Raw genomic sequence first — 19,417 nt, 5'->3', positions numbered from 1 at the left:
TAGATATCGAAGTCTCCCAGGCAAGATGCCCCCTTACCAGTTTGCTGTTTTTGGACAAGGTGAGGACAGTTAGGGAATATTGCCATAACCCAATAATCATCAATACTGTTAAAGCATGGAGGGCAGAGGGAAGGTAATATTGGTAAAACATCTTTGTTTACACCTTTAGTGGGTATGCTGAGTTTTCAACCAGGTATGATAGATTCAGGATTTAAACGTTGGGCAGCTAGGGGTATATCTTGCATGGGTGATTTATTTGAGGGAGATGTAATGATGTCCTTCGATCAGTTAGTACGGAAGTACGAGTTACCCTAATGGAGACTTCTTTCGTTTTTTTCAAGTTAGGGATTTTATTCAAAAAAAGACCACACTTTTGACTGATTCCTACAAATCTGACATAGAAAGAGGGGTACTAAGGGCTAAGAGTACACTCTCTGTCAGTACTCTATATCACCAATTGGGGGGTCCACCTCTGATGAGTCTGATCGACTCTGCAAGATGTGGGAAAGAGAGGTGGGTGTTGAAGTTTCTTCAGAGACATGGGAGGATATTTGGGAGAATACAAGGAAGATATCAATTTGCAATACATAGAACATAGAACATAAAAGAATACAGCGCAGTACAGGCCCTTTGGCCCTCGATGTTGCACCGATCCAAGCCCACCTAACCTACACTAGCCCACTATCCTCCATATGCCTATCCAATGCCCATTTAAATGCCCATAAAGAGGGAGAGTCCACCACTGCTACTGGCAGGGCATTCCATGAACTCACGACTCGCTGAGTAAAGAATCTACTCCTAACATCTGTCCTATACCTACCACCCCTTAATTTAAAGCTATGCCCCCTCGTAATAGGACCCATGCTTTACAGTTGAAGATTCTCCACAGGGTCCACTTAGCCCCAGACCATTTTTCAAAACTTCAACCAGGGGTATCTTCAGCATGACCCAAGTGCAAGGTCTGTACGGGTACTCTTACCCATTGTCTTTGGTCTTGTAACAGGCTTCAAACATATTGGAATGCTGTGTTAGATGCAGTGGAGAGGATGTTAGATGTAGGGGTAGAGAAGGACCCTATTTCGCTCTTTTTGGGCCTACCCATTGCATTTCCTGCAGACTCGCATAAGGAAAGACTTTTCAATATTCTTACATTCTGTGCAAGGAAGAATATCTTGCTAGGTTAGATATCAGAAAACCCCCCAGGCCTGTCGGGTTGGCGGAAGATTGTTATGGAGCATATTCCCCTGGATTTTCTCACAAATATGGTACACCACAAAACTGAGAATTTTAACAAGACTTGGCAACCCTTTTTGAAATACCTGGACACAGATTTATCTGCCACACCAACAAGGGTTTTTATATAGCCGTAACAATTGTGAGTCCAATATCCAGGGAGGAGGAACTGTGAATGTATGAGTGTTTTGTTTGGCTGGGCTGAGTTATTACTATTTATTTGTTTGTTGTTAGGTATTTATTTAGTTAGTTAAATAGCTAGTTTAGGTTTTTTTTTAATTTTATACTTCTCTATATATGTTTATACATTCGTATAGGAGGGTGGGTTGGGAATCTTTTTTATTATTTGGGTTTAGTTTTGTACTATTTTTGTACTGTTTTGATTTGCATTGTTTTGTATTTGTTGTAATATTTAAAAATCTATTTTTTCTTAATAAAAATATATTATTTAAAAAAAGGAAAAAAAAACATTGGTTTGGAGATGTTGGAAGAGGAAGTGACCAGGAAGACAGACCGGCCTGCTGTCTAGATAATAGAAGGATGCAAAGACAAGTCACGTAGAACCTGAGGGTGGATGTGATAAAGCAGGTCATTGCACTCAGTGGATGTGATGGTAGCCGTCATCAGACTGTCTTTACCCTTATTTTCTTTCAACTGACTCTATTGCTGGGGTGTCTTGGCAAATAAGGAGGGCAGAATGTAGAAATGAGCTGGCATGTTAAAAAGTGGGATAAAAATGACCTGGAAAAGAGTTGTAAAACTGACTATTTGCATAGAGAATGTACATTGTTCGGTAATGATGCGCGGTGTCTCGCAGGGCTCAGTGTTGGGGCCACAGCTGTTCACATTATATATTAATGATCTGGATGAAGGGACTGGGGGCATTCTAGCGAGGTTTGCCGATGATACAAAGTTAGGTGGACAGGCAGGTAGTACTGAGGAAATGGGGAGGCTGCAGAAGGATCTAGATAGTTTGGAAGAGTGGTCCAGGAAATGGCTGATGGAATTCAATGTAAGCAAATGCGAGGTCTTGCACTTTGGAAAAAAGGAATACAAGCATGGACTACTTTCTAAATGGTGAGAAACTTCATAAAGCCAAAGTACAGAGGGATCTGGAGTGCTAGTTGAGGATTTTCTGAAGGTAAACATGCAGGTTGAGTCCATGATTAAGAAAGCGAATGCAATGTTGTCAATTATCTCAAGAGGGTTGGAATATAAAAGCACCATTGTGCTACTGAGACTTTATGAAGCTCTGGTTAGGCCCCATTTGGAGTACTGTGTTCAGTTTTGGTCCCCACACCTCAGGAGGGACATACTGGCACTGGAGCGTGTCCAGCGGAGATTCACATGGATGATCCCTGGAATGGTAGGTCTAACATATGAGGAATGACTGAGGATCCTGGGATTGTATTCATTGGAGTTTAGAAGATTAAGGGGAGATCTAATAGAAACTTACAAGATAATACATGGCTTGGAGAGGGTGGACGCTAGGAAATTGTTTCCGTTAGGCGAGGAGACTAGGACCCGTGGACACAGCCTTAGAATTAGAGGGGGTAAATTCAGAACAAAAATGCAGAGACATTTCTTCAGCCAGAGAGTGGTGGGCCTGTGGAATTCATTGCCGCAGAGTGCAGTGGAGGCTGGGATGCTAAATGTCTTCGAGGCAGACATTGATAAATTCTTGATGTCACAAGGAATTAAGGGCTACAGGGAGAATGCGGGTAAGTGGAGTTGAAATGCCCATCAGCCATGATTGAATGGCAGAGTGGACTCAATGGGCCGAATGGCCTTACTTCCGCTGCTATGTCTTATGGTCTTATGATTTTTCATTACAGGCAACAACATTTATTAATCATGGGGCTTTTGGCAGTACTTTGAAAGATGCTCTGAATGTTGCCCAGGTGAGATACCAACAATATTAGCCTACAGATTATTATTGTTATTGCAATGAAACCGATTTTATTTATGAGTTCAGGGAGTAGAGAGGATCCAGAGTGGAAAGTAGCTGTGTGTTTCCTAATTACTATTTGGAAGAAGCAGCTATAAGTGCTACAGTGTTGCACTAAACCAATTAGGCTAATTATCATACTATTAAGTAGTAATATGGTAAACATTTCAAATATTTTATAGCTAGTACATCTCATGTGGCATATTGTTAACTCTTAAATTAAAAACTACTGTCATGACAAATCATGTACCCATACTGAGTAAGCTGTAACATAGATTAATTTAAACCTGCTATGAGCGCTGAATTCTGTGACAGTGCTATGACTTCAGGAGGTGTATTTTGTCCTTTTTTTACTGAAGAAAGAAATGCCGAGCAATCAGCTCAAAGCCAATAAAGTAAACAGTATATGAGGCCTTGGGTTTTTTTTAAGAGTTAGAACAACAGAAGCAGCCTGAATGGGTGGGGTTAAGCTCCCACAGAACCAGGACTTTAATTTTAGCGTTCAGTAGTTGCTGGAGTCTTGAAACTGGATATGGAAGCTCTTATTCCTCTCTTTACAGCTAAAAGCTGGGATTCTCTTCCTGCCATGATAAGTACATGTGAGACAATCTACTTTACTGAACTTGCTTTTGCCAAGGGTGTGTTTATGGAATGTTACTATATTAATAATTAATATATCTATTACTTTGTTAAGCAATTTGATAGAGTTACAGTTGAGCAAATTCTTTTTTGTTTTTATTTTGTCTGTATTTTAACTGTAGTGTACAAATAGTGTGTTTTGCTTAAAGTCAAGTAGTTTGGGGATTCAAGATGCTGCCTTGCTCAGCTCTGCACCAGAACCCAGACAAAGTGGGGCACTTGCACACCCCTCCCCCTCCTTATTACCTAATGTGCTGGAAATAACTTTTTTGACTCTGGATTAGTGGTGCTGGAAGAGCACAGCAGTTCAGGCAGCATCCAAGGAGCAGCGAAATCAACGTTTCGGGCAAAAGCCCTTCATCAGGTTTCCAGCATCTGCAATCATTGTTTTTATCTCATAACTTTTTTAACCCCTAGTATTGTATAGTATTAGTTTGAAATTATTAAGAAAGTGACCAAAGGGAAGGGAATGTAATGATCACATCAAGCAGGGACCCCCTGCAACATCGGACACACCTGTGGCCGCAGTGTTGGCCTCCATGCTCGCCCCAGGAGACTCACCTATGGAGCAGAACTTGATCAGGAGATCCCGAGCCTCAGACACCATGTCGGAGAGGCAGAGCAATGGGCCGCGGCCTCTGAAACCACGGCAAAATCCTTGGTGGGTCAGGTAGGAAAATCGAGGTAGTTGGAAGAATAGCCATTTGGTGGGGATTCTTGAACAAGAGGAGGAAGGCAAGCTCGTCAGCTTCTTGGAGCAATGGCTCTCGCAGTTTCTGAAGCTGGAGGTTGAGACAGGGTGGGTGTGGGTGGAGCAGGCCCAGATGGGACCAGCGCCCCTGCCTGGTCGACTCAAGCATTATAGAGATAAACAAATGGTGCTGGAAGCCTCTAGAGCACTGGAGAAGGATCCTCAGGCTTCGATATACAAAGGATCACAAATTATGCTTTTCCGAGACTTCTCTCCGGTCGTGATTTGTAAGAGGAAGGCCTTTGATGAGGTAAAAAGGCAGTTGACACACTTGAATATCCAGTATTCCAGTGGTGTTTTAGCCGTGTTCAATTTTGACTCACCAGAAAAGGCAAATGACTTCTTGGATGCTTTAAAATAGACTGACTGGCTTGAATAATATGGCAATTATGTTTATTTTGTTTTTTCTCTGTAATTTACCTGGTTTACCTGGCTGTTGTGGGGTGGCCTTGGTTTTTTTAAATATATATCGGAGTCGTAATTGTTTCCTTTTTTTTCCCTCCCCTCCCTTCTCGCTCCCTTCCCGTCACCCTTTGTTTTGGTGGGTTATTTTTTATTATTATTTTCTTTCCTTCTTTTCTGGTGTGGGATGGGGGAGGATCGGTGTGAGGAAGCAAGGACAGGTTTTTTTGTTCTACCAGCAGTTACAGTATGGAGGGGACAGGTTGAGTGCCCACTTTTAGCTTTCTTGTTATAAGATGTCTGTATTTTTTTTCACTTTGTATTGTCTGGGGTTGAGGGTCGGGCTTCAGCTAGAAGGAGTCATGGAAAGGTGGTATGAGTGCTCCCTGTGGGCAGGGGGGAATGTCTCCTTTCATTTGTGTTATATGTTAGTATCTTGTAGAAGTAGTTGTTAGAAGTTTTGATTAGGTGGGTTTGGAAGTTGCATTTTCAAATTTATACAAACTGTTTATGGTTTTCACTCGGCATGGTATGAGTGGGGTTCCTCCCCCCGGGGGTCGTGGACTGTTTAGATGATCATGGCTAGCCATTTGTTTAAATGGTGCACCCGGAGCGTTAAGGAGAGTTATTCACCAATTAAGAGAAAAACGATACTGTCAAGGCTTAGAAAAGAGAGGTTCGATGTAGCCTTGCTGCAAGAAATGCATCTAACTGATAAGGAGCATTTGAAGTTGCAACAAGGAGGATTCGGCCAAGTATTTTTCTCATCCTTAAGTTCAAAAAGTAGAGGAGTTGCTATTCTCATCCGGAAGAACCTCCCATTTCAAATGCTGAAACAAATTGAGGATGAATGCAGGCAAGTCATAATTCTTAAAGCTTAAATACATGGAGAGGAGTATGGGATTCAGAATGTATGCTGCCCACCGGCATACCCCCTTAAAGTTTTAACGGATGTGCTTTCCAGATTGATGGCCCTTGGGGCATGTCATACAATTAAAGAGGGAGACTTTAATCGTATTATTGACCCCAAGATGGACAGGATCCCTAAGGGTCTTGCGGGTATGTCCTCGCAAACCAGGCAGTTGGTAGACCTGAACAGGGAGCTGGGGTTGGTGCACGTGTGGAGAAGTCTTCACTCCGAAGGTAGGGATTTCACCTTTTTCTCTAATCCACGTAAGTGCTATACTAGAATTGGCATTTTTTTTTTCCCATCAACCTTTTTGAACTCGGTGCTGTCTTGCAAAGTAGGGAACATAGCTGTTTCCAATCGTGTGGCAGTGTACATGGAGGTCAAGGCCGATGGTGGTGGGATGGGCTCCTGGCACTGGTGCATGGACCCTTTCCTCCTGAAAGATAGCAAGTGTGTCGAGTGTTTTTCAAGACAATTTAAAATCTTCTGGGATATTAATTTTGGTACACCCAGTAATCCATCGGTGCTGTGGGAGACTGCCAAGGCATATGCACAGAGTTTGATTATTTCTTAATCTGCTGCCCAGAAGCGACTAAGGGGAGAACAGCAGCGTTTGCTCGAGGCTCGCCTGAAGGCAGCTGAGTTAGCATACTTTGACAGACTGTCTTTAACCAAATTGCAGCAGATTACAGCCCTTGGGGCTACTTTGAATGCTGTACTCACCCAGACAGCAAAGAGGGAAATCTCTTTTGGGAAACAGAGATTATTTGAGTATGGTGATAAACCGGGTGGATATCCAGCGTACTTGGCCAGAAAGAAGAATGCGCCCCAATCCATCATATCCATTAGAGAGAGTTCTGGTACTCTTACTTGCAATGCTAAAAAGATTAATGCAGCATTTGGAAGTTTTACTCTGAGCTGGAGTGGTCGGAGGGCTGTGAGGACAGAATGAAGAAGATGGAATCCTCTTTTAAGACCCTGGACCTTCCAGGTGTAACCTCAGAACAGGTGTCCTTTCTGAATGCCCCCCTGCCAATTCAGGAAGTACAGGTGGTGGTGAGGCTGCTCCAGAGTGGTAAAGTGAGTTTTATAAGGAGTTTATAAACATGCTGGCTGGGCTACTCTTGGATATGTACAAATACTCATACAATCAGGACTGCCTCCCATCTTTGAGAGATGCAAATATTTCTCTTATTCTTAAGAAAGGAAAAGCCCCAGAGGATTGCACTTCGTACAGGCCTATATCGAGACTGAATGTGGACTTTAAAATTATGTCGAAAATGCTGGTGTTAAGGCTCGAGAGGGTGTTGCCTTTTATTGTAAATGAGGACCAAACAGGGTTTATCAAGGGTCGTAGGTCTACCAACAATATTAGAAGAGTACTAAATATGGTCCAAGTATGCCAGCAAAGATTGATTCCAGGTTTGGTACTCTCCCTGGATGCAGAGAAAGCATTTGGTCGGGTGGAGTGGCCATGCCTCTTTTATGTCCTGGAATGGTTTGGTCTTGGAGGGGAGTTTTGCCAAATGGGTGACAGTGTTATATAGTGTCCCGAAAGCAGCACTTCTCACTAATGGTATAAGGTCAGATAGTTTTAGTGTCGGCAGAGGCTGCCAACATAGGTGCCCTCTCTCACCACTATTATTTATATTGGTGATTGAGTCACTGGCGGAGGCCATCTGGAGGACTCCAATATAACTGCACCAGAGGTAGGGTCAGGCAGGCATAAGATCACCCTCTGGATGATGTCCTTCTCTTTTTAACTGATACAATGACATCTGTGCCTTGGTTTGTTCTCAGGGTATAAAATTAATTTCATGAAGTCGGAGGCCATCCCTGGGGTGGGTGGGGGGGGGCCTTACTAGAATATCCAGTTTTGGGGATGGAACCCATTTCCCTTGCCAGTGGTCACGGGGAGGTTTCCTGTATTTAGGCATTTTTATCGCCCTGGCCTTATATAAAGCCAGTTATGTGCAGTTGCTAGAGAAGATAAGACAGCCGCTGGGAGGATCTTCTGATACCTTGATTGGGTAGAATAGCTCTGGTTAAAATGCATGTTCTTCTTTGCTTATTATATCCCATGCGAATGCTGCCTTTGATGCTGCCAAGGCAAGCAGTATGGAGGCTTTACACTTGGCTTGGATCTTTTATCTGGCATCATATGCGGCCTCTTCTTAAGTTAATAAATTGCAGCTTCCACAGGAGAGAGGAGGTCTGAATTTCCCAGACTTTAAGAAATACCAATTGAGTTCCTTAATAACCTATGTGGCTGACTGGGCCTACCAGGACCCGCGATCAAAATGATTGGACATTGAGACCTCCCAGACAAAATGCCCCCTCATTAATTTGTTGTTCATGGACAAGATGAGAACTGTTATGGACCACTATAGAAACCTGATTGTCCTAAACACACTTAAAGCATGGAGAATAATGCGGCAGGGTGAGGACAATTTACAAAAAAAATTTTCCCCTTCACTCCCATAGTGGGAATGTTGGGATTCCAGCCAGGGTTGATGGACTTTGGTTTTAAGTTCTGGGAGTCTAGAGAAATCTCGTGTTTAGAAGATTTATTTGATGGGGAGGTCATGATGTCCTTCGAGCAGCTGAGTCAGAAATTTGAGCTACCTATGAGAGACCTCTTGCATAACTTCCAGCTTAGAGACTTTATACAAAAAAAGACTACATTGATGGTTAGTCCCTCAGATTTGGAAAAGAGAGTGCTGCGGTCTACGGGCACCCTCTCAGTTAGCACCCTCTGTCGCTTGTTAGGAAATAATGTCTCAAAGGACATTGAGCGGTTATAAAGAACCTGAACTCAAGAATTGGAGTGGAAATCTTATCAGAGATGTGGGAAGATATTTGGGAAAACGTTAGGAAAAATTTGATTTGCAATAGGACCCAGGCTATCTGATTTAAAGTACTCCACAGGGCTCACTTGGCTCCAGAACGACTTGCGAAATTCAAGACAGGAGTGTCCCTAATGTGCCCCAAGTGTAAAATGGATGTTGGCACTCATATTCGTTGCTTGTGGTCATGCCACGAGCTTTGCAGGTATTGAGATGACATTGCGAGTGTTTTGGAAGTGGTCTTGGGAACTGAGGTTAAATTGGATCCGGTATCCTTCCTTTTGGGTCTTCCAGATCTCCCCTCTTTGGACATGCATGGGAAGAAATTGTTTAATATTCTTCCATTTTGTGCAAGGAAGAGCATTATAATGTTGGAGAATCCACCGAGACGTTCGGGCTGGCGTAGGTTAGTTGTGGAGCACATCCCCCTGGACTTCCTTACGACTATGGTGCACCAGAAAACTGAACTGTTTTACAGAACATGGCAGCTCTTCTTGAATTATATTAATGCAGACTTATCGGCTATACTGGTCAGGGCCTTTGTGTAGCCATGAGGGCTATGTCTGGTAGTCCGCAGGCCCCTGTGGGGAGGAATCTAAACAAATATGCGTTTGCGTACTAATGCTCCCAGTGATAGGAAGCTTCAGTGAGATTGGCTGAGTGTAGTAATTTAATTTAATTTAATATAATTTAAGTTATCTTGGTATAACTTTGTTTAATTTTGTTTGTTTATTTGTCTTTCTTCTTCTTTTTCCTTAGTTATTTATTGAATTGTAGTTTTTGGGGGTATTTCTGTTTTTTTCTTGCATTTCGTTAGTTTGTGGAGTAGAGTAGTAGTTTGTTTCCTATTATTGTTATTATGTTATGAAATTGTTACACTGTTTTGTAGTGGTGTTGTAATTTTGTAAAAAACTTAAAATCTTCGTGTCTCAATAAAAATATTTACAAAAAAATGTCAAGTAGTTTGGCCAATCGAATTGCATCTGGAATCCAATGCCTTACACTCACTTTTAAAATTAGAAAAAGTTAGGGTCTAGGCTATTTTTTCATACATTTTGAAGGGGTTTGATCTGATATCTTACAATTCCTTACTCTGCAAGTTTCCAGTTCAATAAGGAGGAGCTTGATCATTTCTTAGAGGAATACATTCTATAATCATCTAGAGAATAGGCTTTATCAGATTTGATATTGTGTAATCAGACAGGATTAATTAATGACCTCAAAGTAAAGGCTCCAATAGATAGGAGCAACAATAGTATGATTCAATTTGAAAGAAAGAAACTTGTGTTTTAAACTTGAATGAGGGCAACTATGTGATCACAGAAGGTGAGCTAGTTGAAGTGAACAGTGATGTCAGACTAGGGAATAGATCAATCAAGAAGCATAACAGGCATTTAAGAATACTCAGAAGAGGTTATTTTCCTACTGTGAAGAAACATTCTAAGGGGATGACCCACTGTCCATGGTTGACTAAAGTTAAGGGGTGCATTGACTTAATGAAAACATAGGTACTTGTGCACAGACGAGTGGCAGGTCAGGTAATTATACCAAATATAAAGAATGGCAGAGAATGATTAAAACATTAATCAGGAGAAAGAAATTAGATGATAAGAAGAAGCTAGTTAAAAATGTATAAATGGATAACAAGAGTTTCTACTGGTATTTAATAAATAAATAAAGGAGAGTAAGTACAGTGAGAGTTGCTTCTTTAGAGAGTGAGAATGGGGAGTTAATTTCATCAGTCTGGAAAGTAAAAATATAACACCTCCATTGCAGATGGGAGGGTCATAAAGTCATACAGCATGGAAACAGACTCTTCAGTCCAACTAGTCCATGCCAATCATGTTCCCAAACTGTACCAGCCCCACTTGCCTGCGTTTGGCCCATATCCTTCCAAACCCCTCCTATTCATGATGCGGAAAACAGTAAACTGTTCGGCAGGTTGATGATATCTGACATGGGGAAGGTATTTGAATGAATCAATAAGGAAGTTATGACTGGGCACTTAGAAAAACACAAGGTAATTGGAAAGTGGATTTTTCTTTATTCACTCAATGGAGGTGGGTGTCGCTAGTGTTGCCAGTATTTATGTTCTTTCCTAGTTATCCTTGAAAAGGCAAGCTGCCTTCTTGAACCACTGCAGTCCATCTGCTGTCGGTAGATTCTAGGGAAAGAATTGCAGGATTTTAACCCAGTAACATGAAGGAATATTTCAGGGCCAAGATGGTGAGAGGCTAGTAGTTGAACATACAGGTGGTAATTGTATCCATGTGGTTAATGCCTTTGTCTTTCAAGATGGTAGTGCACATGGGTTTGGTAGGTGCTGTCTAAGGAACTTTAATGAATTTCTGTAGTACATCTTGCAGTTGATACATGCAGCTGTTTCTGCACATTAGCAGTGGAGGGAGTGGATGTTTGAGGAGGCAGTTCCAATCACATGGGCTGCTTTTTCCCGTAGGATGTCAAGTTTCTTGAGTGCTGCTGGACCTGCACTCAATTAGACAAGTGAGGAATCTTCCATCATGGTCCTGATTGTGTTTTATAGATTCATCATACTTGTCTAGGAGAAAGTGAGGTCTGCAGATGCTGGAGATTAGAGTCGAAAGTGTGTTGCTGGAAAAGCACAGCAGGTCCGGCAGCATCCGAGGAGCAGGAGAATCGACGCTTCGGGCTGGAGCCCTTAATGCTTGTCTGATTTACTTGTCATACTTGTCTAACAGACAATATTCTAGACACACTATCACCATCTCTGGGTATGTCCTGTCCATTGGCAAGACAGCTCTAGCACAGTGGTAAACAATCAGGAAAGAGATGTCCTTGGAGTCCACCACATTGACCCTGGACTCCATGAGATCTCACAGTTACAGGTGAAATTTGAGCAAGGGTATGAGCAAACTTAAATGTTCTCTCTGAGTCTGCATGGGTTTACTCTGGGTGCACTGGTTTCTTCCCACAGTCCAAACATGTTCCCATTAGATGGATTAACCATGCTAAAGATTGCCCTGTAGTGTCCAGAGATGTGCAAGTTATGTGGGTTAGCCTTCATTATCACTGGGTAAAAATCCTGGAACCCTTTAACAGCATGTGGGTGTGCCTACATCCACAGGACTGCCCATAGTCGAAGAAAGTAATTCACTAACTTCTAGGGATGAGCAATCATTGTTGGCCTAACCAACAATACCACATCCTATGAATACATTTAAATAAAACTTGGGTTTCTGAGTCATGAGAACAAATACAAGACACTTCCCAGTCTTGCAAACTTGATCAGAGAAATACTGGTCAGATTTTCATTCTGGGGTGACAGGATTCTTTGCGAGGTGGGCCAGGGGCCTCAGGCTGGCTGCTGATGTGGGCTCTGTGCAAGGCACACCTCTGTAATTTTCATTTTTAAAAATGCAATCGCAAACAATACTTCAGTCCTCATCTTTCACACTGTACCACCCACACATGCTATCCACACCCCATCCATGTCAACCCATGCTACTTCATTCACTCATGCTGCCCTATGCTGGTCTACCTGCCCCAAAGGTACTTTACAACTGCTATAGCTCCTGTTCAAACAAGGGAAGTCCTATGCTTTATGACGTTTTTATTTTGGGCTGGAAGCCAATTCCACAGAAGGTGTTTGATGCAAAATTCATCACATTATACAAAGGTAACAGCAGAGAGCATGGCAATCAAGAGCATAAGATTATAAGACTTGGGGCCAAAGAAGGCTGTTTAGCCCTTTGAGTCTGCTCCACTATTTACTGAGCTCATAGTTGACCTATTAATCCTCAATTCCAGTTTCCTATCCCTTCCCTATAGTGCTTGATTCCCTTACTGAATAAATATCTGTATCTTAGCCTTGGATATACTTAAAGATACAGCCTCAATAACCCTCCTCAGAAAGGGATTCCACAGATTCATTACTCTTCGAGAGAAGAAATTCTTTATCATCTCTGCCTTAAATGTAGAACCCCTTATTCTGAGATTATGCCCTCTGGTCCTAATCCTCCCACAAGGGGAGCCAACCTTTCCACTCCTTGGTGTGTACTAGGAATGCCTTTGCTAGGATCCTGTTTAAAAAGAACTGAGTACCCAGAAACTCCGTACAATTTTTGCACTGACAGATTGGCTGTGGATAGCTACAAGAGTAGGGAACAGGACATGGGCATTACTATATGTTGCTTTTGTTGATCTCACTAAGGCATTTAACATTATCAGCAGAGCAGGTCTCTGAGATCGTGGGGAAAATTCATTGTTTACCAAAGTTCCATAGTGTCCTGTACTCCTCCCATGATCACATGCCTGCATTGCTGTTTGATGGCTCCACTAACAGCAATTTTGGAGTGAAGAATGGAGTGAAACAGGACTAGTCTAATACCTGGAATGAGTTGTGCAGTTCTGGCTGCCCTGTTACAGGAATAATATTATTAAACTGAAGAGGGTTCAAAAAGATTTACCAGGTTTGAGATATAAAAATAGACTGGAAAAGCTGGGACATTTTTCATGTATGAGGTTGAGGGGTGACCTTGTTGAGGTTTATAAAATAATGAGAGGCATAGATAAGGTGAATGAGAAGGGTCTTATCCCTGCGGTTGGGTAAGTTCAAAACTAGGGGGAATGTTCTTAAGGTGAAAGGAGAAAGATTTAGAAAGGACATTAGGCACAACAATTTTACACAAAAAATAGATTGTTCTGAGGCGTAAACTGTCAGTGGAAGGTACAGTTACAATGACATTTGAAATAGTTCATGACTAGGAAAGTTTGGACCGATATGAGCCAAATGCAGGCAGATGGGGCTAGTTTAGTTTAGGAACATAATCGGCATGGACTGGTTGGTCTGAAGGGTCTGCTTCCATGCTTTGTGACTCTATGCCGGTATCCGCTAGAGCTTAGAAGAGTAAGAGGTGTTATAATTGAAACGTATAACAATTCTAGAGGTTGTGAAAGGGTGCATGTTAAAGGGATGCTTCCTCTTGTCAGAAAATCTAGAATTAGAGGTCACTGTTTAAAAATAATGGGTTGCTAATTTTAGATTTTTATTGTTGAGATGGTTACAAGCCTTTGGAGCTCCTTCCCTTATTGAATGGCATGATCCTGCTTCTAATTCATATATTCATATGAAATCCCAATGAATGCACCCACCTCTATATAATTAAACATAACTGATATACAACTAATACCCCAAAGCTCTTTACAGTTTCTTTTTGTGTATGATCAATGTTATAGAAATTAAGGGAGTGATTTTGAGTCTTCCATATACCAGAGACCATCAAAAGAAACAAATTTCCACCATTGATATTTGTAAAACCACTTGAGCATAACATGTAAAGCAGCACAGAAGTTCCTAGTTCACACTCATGTACTTAACAATTCATGTCATCATGCCATTTCTCCTCAACTTGCTTTCCTTGCCTCTGCTTGCTTAATACCTATTGGAATTCTAAATTTTCCCAGTTCTTCTTATTGATCTGAAACATTTGTTTTTTTTTCTCTCCATATGAATGCTGCCTGACCTGCTGACTGTCCAGCATTTTCTGTTTTTAGTTCAGATTTTTGATTATCTTTATTGCAGCCTTCAGAATAACAAAAGCCACTTAATTCTTTTAAATTCTTTGACAGAAATGGCAGGTGTATATTGAACAACAGCCATTGCGGTTTTATGACAGAGAACTGTTTCCTCATCTGGTATTTGTTACCAAGCGATTAGCTGAATTTGTGGGTATGAAATGTTGCCTTTTTCTTTTGCTAACTCTCGTATATTGCAAAATGCCTTTATTTTTGTCTTGCACTGATTTGACATTTTTGATACAATTTACTTTAACTGTTTAAATCTGTTGCAGATTATTTTTGTTGTATTTCAGATTGCTCGCCCACCGACTTAGTTCTGATACCAAATGTTACCATGGCAATGAACTGTGTTATAAAAAGTCAGGTTCTGAAGCAGGGAGACACAGTATTCATGTTAAATGTCACCTATGGTATGTACACTGTGATAGTTCTAATTGATGTTTTTTCATCAAAACAAAATCTAATTTGTCCATTTATTGACTGTAAAACTCAAAGAGAGTTCCATGATTCGCCAAGAAATTTCTGGTTGGATTTGTAAGGACTTTAGTGAGCTGCCATTGGTGAGGTCCATGTGAAACAAGCTGTCTGCAAGGAGAGAGTCAAACCACTTGTGAGTTTTCTCATTGAGCATAACATGTAAACTATTGGGTAGGATTCAAGGGACTTGGGGGGTTTAATATCAAAATCCTGAGGATTGTGTATATAGTTTGATTTGGAATTACTAGAGAAGAAAGTCAGGGAAGATTATGAAAGAGTTATTCAATTGGAACATAAAAGGGTGGAATCCTATAGAGGCCTGACTGAAGTGGGCTATTTGTGAGATTTGTGGCAGAATCAGGCAAGAGGTTGAGCAAGGCCCATCTTGACATTAGAGCAATGGCTGCACCTCTTGGACAGTTGTCAAGTGGTGAGGCAATTTTCTCACTAGGTAGCAACAAGTTGCCAACTTAGGAAGATTATTGCTTGTTAAATATCTTACTAAGGTCACAACTTGCCTCATTAATATTCAGTTTCCCATATTATCAATCATGCCAAAAAAGCCTGATGCCAAGAATTCTTGACATAGAAGTCAGAGCTGATATCCGATAATTTCAATTTGCTGCTGGCTGCGACCAGCCTCAATGTTGCTCAGCAAGAAGTAGCATCCCAGGTCATGATCTATGACCATGCTGCATGCATCCCTTGTCATGGACATTGGCATACATCATTTGCCAACCCATCACAACATGTATCCGATTTACTTTCGTGGAGCTTTGCACAAATGTCCCTTGCAGAATGCACCGGCAACCAGCATTGAAAGGCTGTTATCAGGGCACTTTTTTATGCACAGATAGATACACAGATCACAGACTGACCAGGCTCCATTTCCAGTCTGCTTGCTTATTTTCTCATGTTCCATAGTCTCTGGTCCAAAGAGGTAAGGTTAACATGGTTAGGGAATGTGCAACAAACAGTCAAGGTTCTGGGCACTTCTTGTCCCAGGGCCTAAGTAGCCTGCTCTAATAGTTTCAAGCTGCATGCTCACAGAATTCCTCCACTGGCTTGCCCTGTTGTGCCAGTTGGCACAGTTACAGAATCAGATATCTTGTCATGCTGGTCAGCAGACCTCAGTCAAGGGGGGATATAGCTATTTGTAAGCCACATTGTAAGCTATGTCAGTCTCATTCCTGCACCGTGTGCCAACAGTTTATGCACGAGCACACTGCGTGTGCAACAGACAAGCAGCCATCTCTCAAAATCTTAGGGATATAGATCTCATTGAAGTCAGTGGAAGCACCCAACTGTCAGGGGGTCCTGGCACAGTAAGTTAGGGCAGTCTCTGGTACCAGTCCAAGATATCAGCCATGGTCAAACATCCTGTTGGGGTGATGTTGTTCAAGGGTCTGTACCTCCGCAGTACAGGGATTAGTCACAGCTAGTCACAGCTAGTCCAGAGAGGTAGGGCTAATGCTATTTGGGAGAGGTATAGCCATCAGCCAGGAGTCTGGAAACATCTTGTCCATGACTGTCCAGTTAGGTACTTCAAAGGGGCATACTCAGTCCATCTAGTTTTTATTCAGAAACTCAGGGTTTAGGGCCCCTCATAGCATATTTTTGAATTTATTCAAAGGGATTTGAGTCTTTAGGCTGGTTGTGAAGAGAGGATGAAAATTGTGAAGAGGGTGCAACAGTATTTGTGAGGGAAGGCAGGTAAAACATTAATGCAAACAAATTTTACAAAAAAGGGATTTGAATTGAGAGCGCTTCGAGGACGCAAGGAGGCAGGAGGCCACATCCCATAGAGCACACATTGTTGTTTTCTATTGGGGTAGAAACTGAAAGTTTGCAGTGGTAAAAAAAATGGCTGCAACTACACAGAGGGTGTATGGACCAATGACTGGAATGATGGAGTACAGATGTGTGCGCTTCTCCAGCTTACTCAAAGGGTGCTGGACTTGGCTATCCATGGCCCCCTCGCCAACCTGCCAATGGAGGCAGACAGACGGTCATGTGTGTAGGTACACTCCTGCAGCATCAGAGCAATGAAGGCCATTGCATTCAACATTTCTGTCTACCACTTCCATTTCTCTCTGTGCTTGTGGATGACATCTCTGATTGCAGACATTGCTGAAATTGGTAAGTATGGCAATTACTACTGGTACATGTGGAGGAAAGATGGCGAATGCTCTGGGAAGTAGAACCCATGCAGGATTAGTAGTATGAGAGGTGGCGGTGGGGGCAAGAGTGAGTGAGGAAAGATCTCTACCTGGCAAATCCCTGATTGGCTCCTGAATGGAAAATGGATATTCCAATCAACTGTAACTCTACTTGTATTTGTCTTCCATACAATGGTCCATTATTTAACCTGAACATAAGGGTGAGACTAATGGCATTTGCCATTACTTATGCACAGATGCTACAGAGACTTCACACAGGACAGATGCACAGAAATCCAAATGTTGCTGTCTGAGATGTACCACTCCAGTATTAGCTGCAAGAAATGGCAGCTCTCCAGACAGAATCTTACAGGGCCTTGCATGACATGGACTATGGTGAGAAATTAGAGAGAATCATCTAAGAATTCCAGCAAGTTTTTTCTCAATATCAGAAGCAACAACTTGCACTTTCTGGATGTCAAAACAAGGTTCTTGCTAGGGAGCATCAAGATTCTTATTAGTGGGGACTATTGCTACTTATTGCAATAACAATCTCACCTCATTAATATGTGGGTTTCTATTTTCCCATGCACTGGATAGAATAGGCACTAAGAATTCCCAACTGGGTCCCTGACCACTCCAGCTCACTGCTTGTTCCTCCAGAGTTATATCTTGGACATTCAGGACCAACATCTCAAGGCACCATCCAGGGCAGTGATTTTACACATAGCCTTGTCAGATGCACTTTAAAAGCTCATAATATTTTTGTCTTGCCTTGTAGTTTAGCACAAATATAAAGCTCAGCAGCTTGTCATGCTTCTAAGCAGTCATCATTCAATGGTGGACATGTTGCTATGTGGTACAATGCTAAGTCAATCTCACAGCTATAGCAAATGCCAACTGATGATAAGCTCGAGCCATGGTGTTCAGTGTGACCTGTGTTACCTTACATGATCTGTTGATTACTAAAAACAAATTGAAGTATGCCTGGGAAGGGTGGACCCAGTATCAGTTTGATAGCCAAAAACATGGGTGCCACATCTGCACTACACAAGGCCCTTCAAGGGGCAATAACATCTGTCACACACCTAATGAGTGCAGGTTCAAATCATTTGCTAACATATCATCGAATATGTGAAATGCATGTAGCGTACAATGTGTGGTGTTTAAATGCTGGCCGTAAGCAATGTTGCTTTTGTCATTGCAGGTAGAGATCTTTGTGAAGCAAAAGTAATCTTGCAACCTTAAAAGGAGTACCACAGCTCAAACTTAAACTCAGAGTTATATTTTCATTAACTCTTTCCAAGTTAACCTCCTCAGTTCTGAGGAAGGGTCACTGGAGCCAAAACATTAATTCTTGAGTTTTCTCCACAGATGCTGCCAGAACTGCTGAGATTTTCCGGCTATTTCTGTTTTTGTTTCAGATTTCCAGCACCTATAGTTCTTTAGTTTTTTGCTTAGCACAGAACTGATTATCTCTTAACCTGAACTGTTAAGAATGATGGAACAGTCTCTTATATACAAAGGTACCTTCCGTGTGTACTGTGAGGTTGGAGAGAATGTGCATGATAATGCAGCACTTATGCTCTGCAACCATCTTGATGCGGCATAACCAGTTGAGCACTTGTTGAAATAAGGTCCCATGACAAAATGACAACATGAATAATTCCGTGGACCTCATTATTGAAATGTGACATATCTCACTCTATGGATAAGCATGTTAAATGATCAATTGCGAGGGATTTGACTTTTCGCTGTTCTCATTGCAAATAGCCTCTACTTTTGCTTATGTTACTGAAACAGGTTAATTGCCAATATGATTGATGGATCCAGCCATAGCAAGTGTGATTGCATGGCCTTGTGCTTAAACAGCAATTGGGAGGAATGTGCAGTCATATGTGCGAAGAAGTTTTATCCCTGTGATGTGAGAAATGTTGCGTTATGGCTGCTGTACTACTGTGTTGACAGTGAAGGTCAACTCCAGACTGCCAGTAGTGGACTGGGTGCACAGCTGAGATTCCAAGTTGGTACTGACACCAGTGATGCCACTCCATTTTGGGGATATCCCAGCAGTGGCAAGTTCCTCTGGCTGCCGTGAGTGGTAAAATGGGGCTAGCATTGAATAAGAGGGTGCCATCGGAGTAGGGTAGGTAATTAATGAAGCAGGTTTGAAATGATAGTGTGAGAAGACTTGCTGCTTTGCAGAGAGAAACCCTCCATGAAATAAGTCAAAAATTACTTTTAACCAAGATAACATAAGATTCAGCCCAATGCCTCTGTGTTCACTGGAACATGTAACTTAACTTGCATGGTTGATTCAAACTAAACTCACCACAGAAAGTTAATATTTCAGTCTAAGATTCAATTAATAACTTAGTAAGTTTTCAATTGTGCAAACATGCTCTCTGGAACTAAAAGGTATTACAAGTATGAATTATCATTCATTTGAATTTTAATTGATGGGGATTTTTTTTTAAATCCTAAAGAAAATGA

General features: G+C 41.7%; 1 protein-coding gene across 1 annotated transcript in view; it reads left to right on the top strand.

Moving 5' to 3' along the window:
- The window catches only part of LOC140458007 (uncharacterized), a 156,691-nt gene that overhangs the window by 64,775 nt on the left and 72,499 nt on the right, over positions 1 to 19,417 (top strand). The window contains exons 3-5 of the mRNA XM_072551953.1: positions 3,069 to 3,134; positions 14,340 to 14,439; positions 14,561 to 14,698. Coding sequence (XP_072408054.1) covers positions 3,069 to 3,134; positions 14,340 to 14,439; positions 14,561 to 14,698 — 304 coding nt within the window. The remainder of the gene's footprint in view (positions 1 to 3,068; positions 3,135 to 14,339; positions 14,440 to 14,560; positions 14,699 to 19,417) is intronic.

Source organism: Chiloscyllium punctatum, chromosome 3, assembly GCF_047496795.1.
Source record: "Chiloscyllium punctatum isolate Juve2018m chromosome 3, sChiPun1.3, whole genome shotgun sequence".
NCBI lineage: Eukaryota > Metazoa > Chordata > Chondrichthyes > Orectolobiformes > Hemiscylliidae > Chiloscyllium > Chiloscyllium punctatum.
Note: the sequence above shows the minus strand (reverse complement) of the source record. Positions and strands in the feature narration are given on the sequence as shown.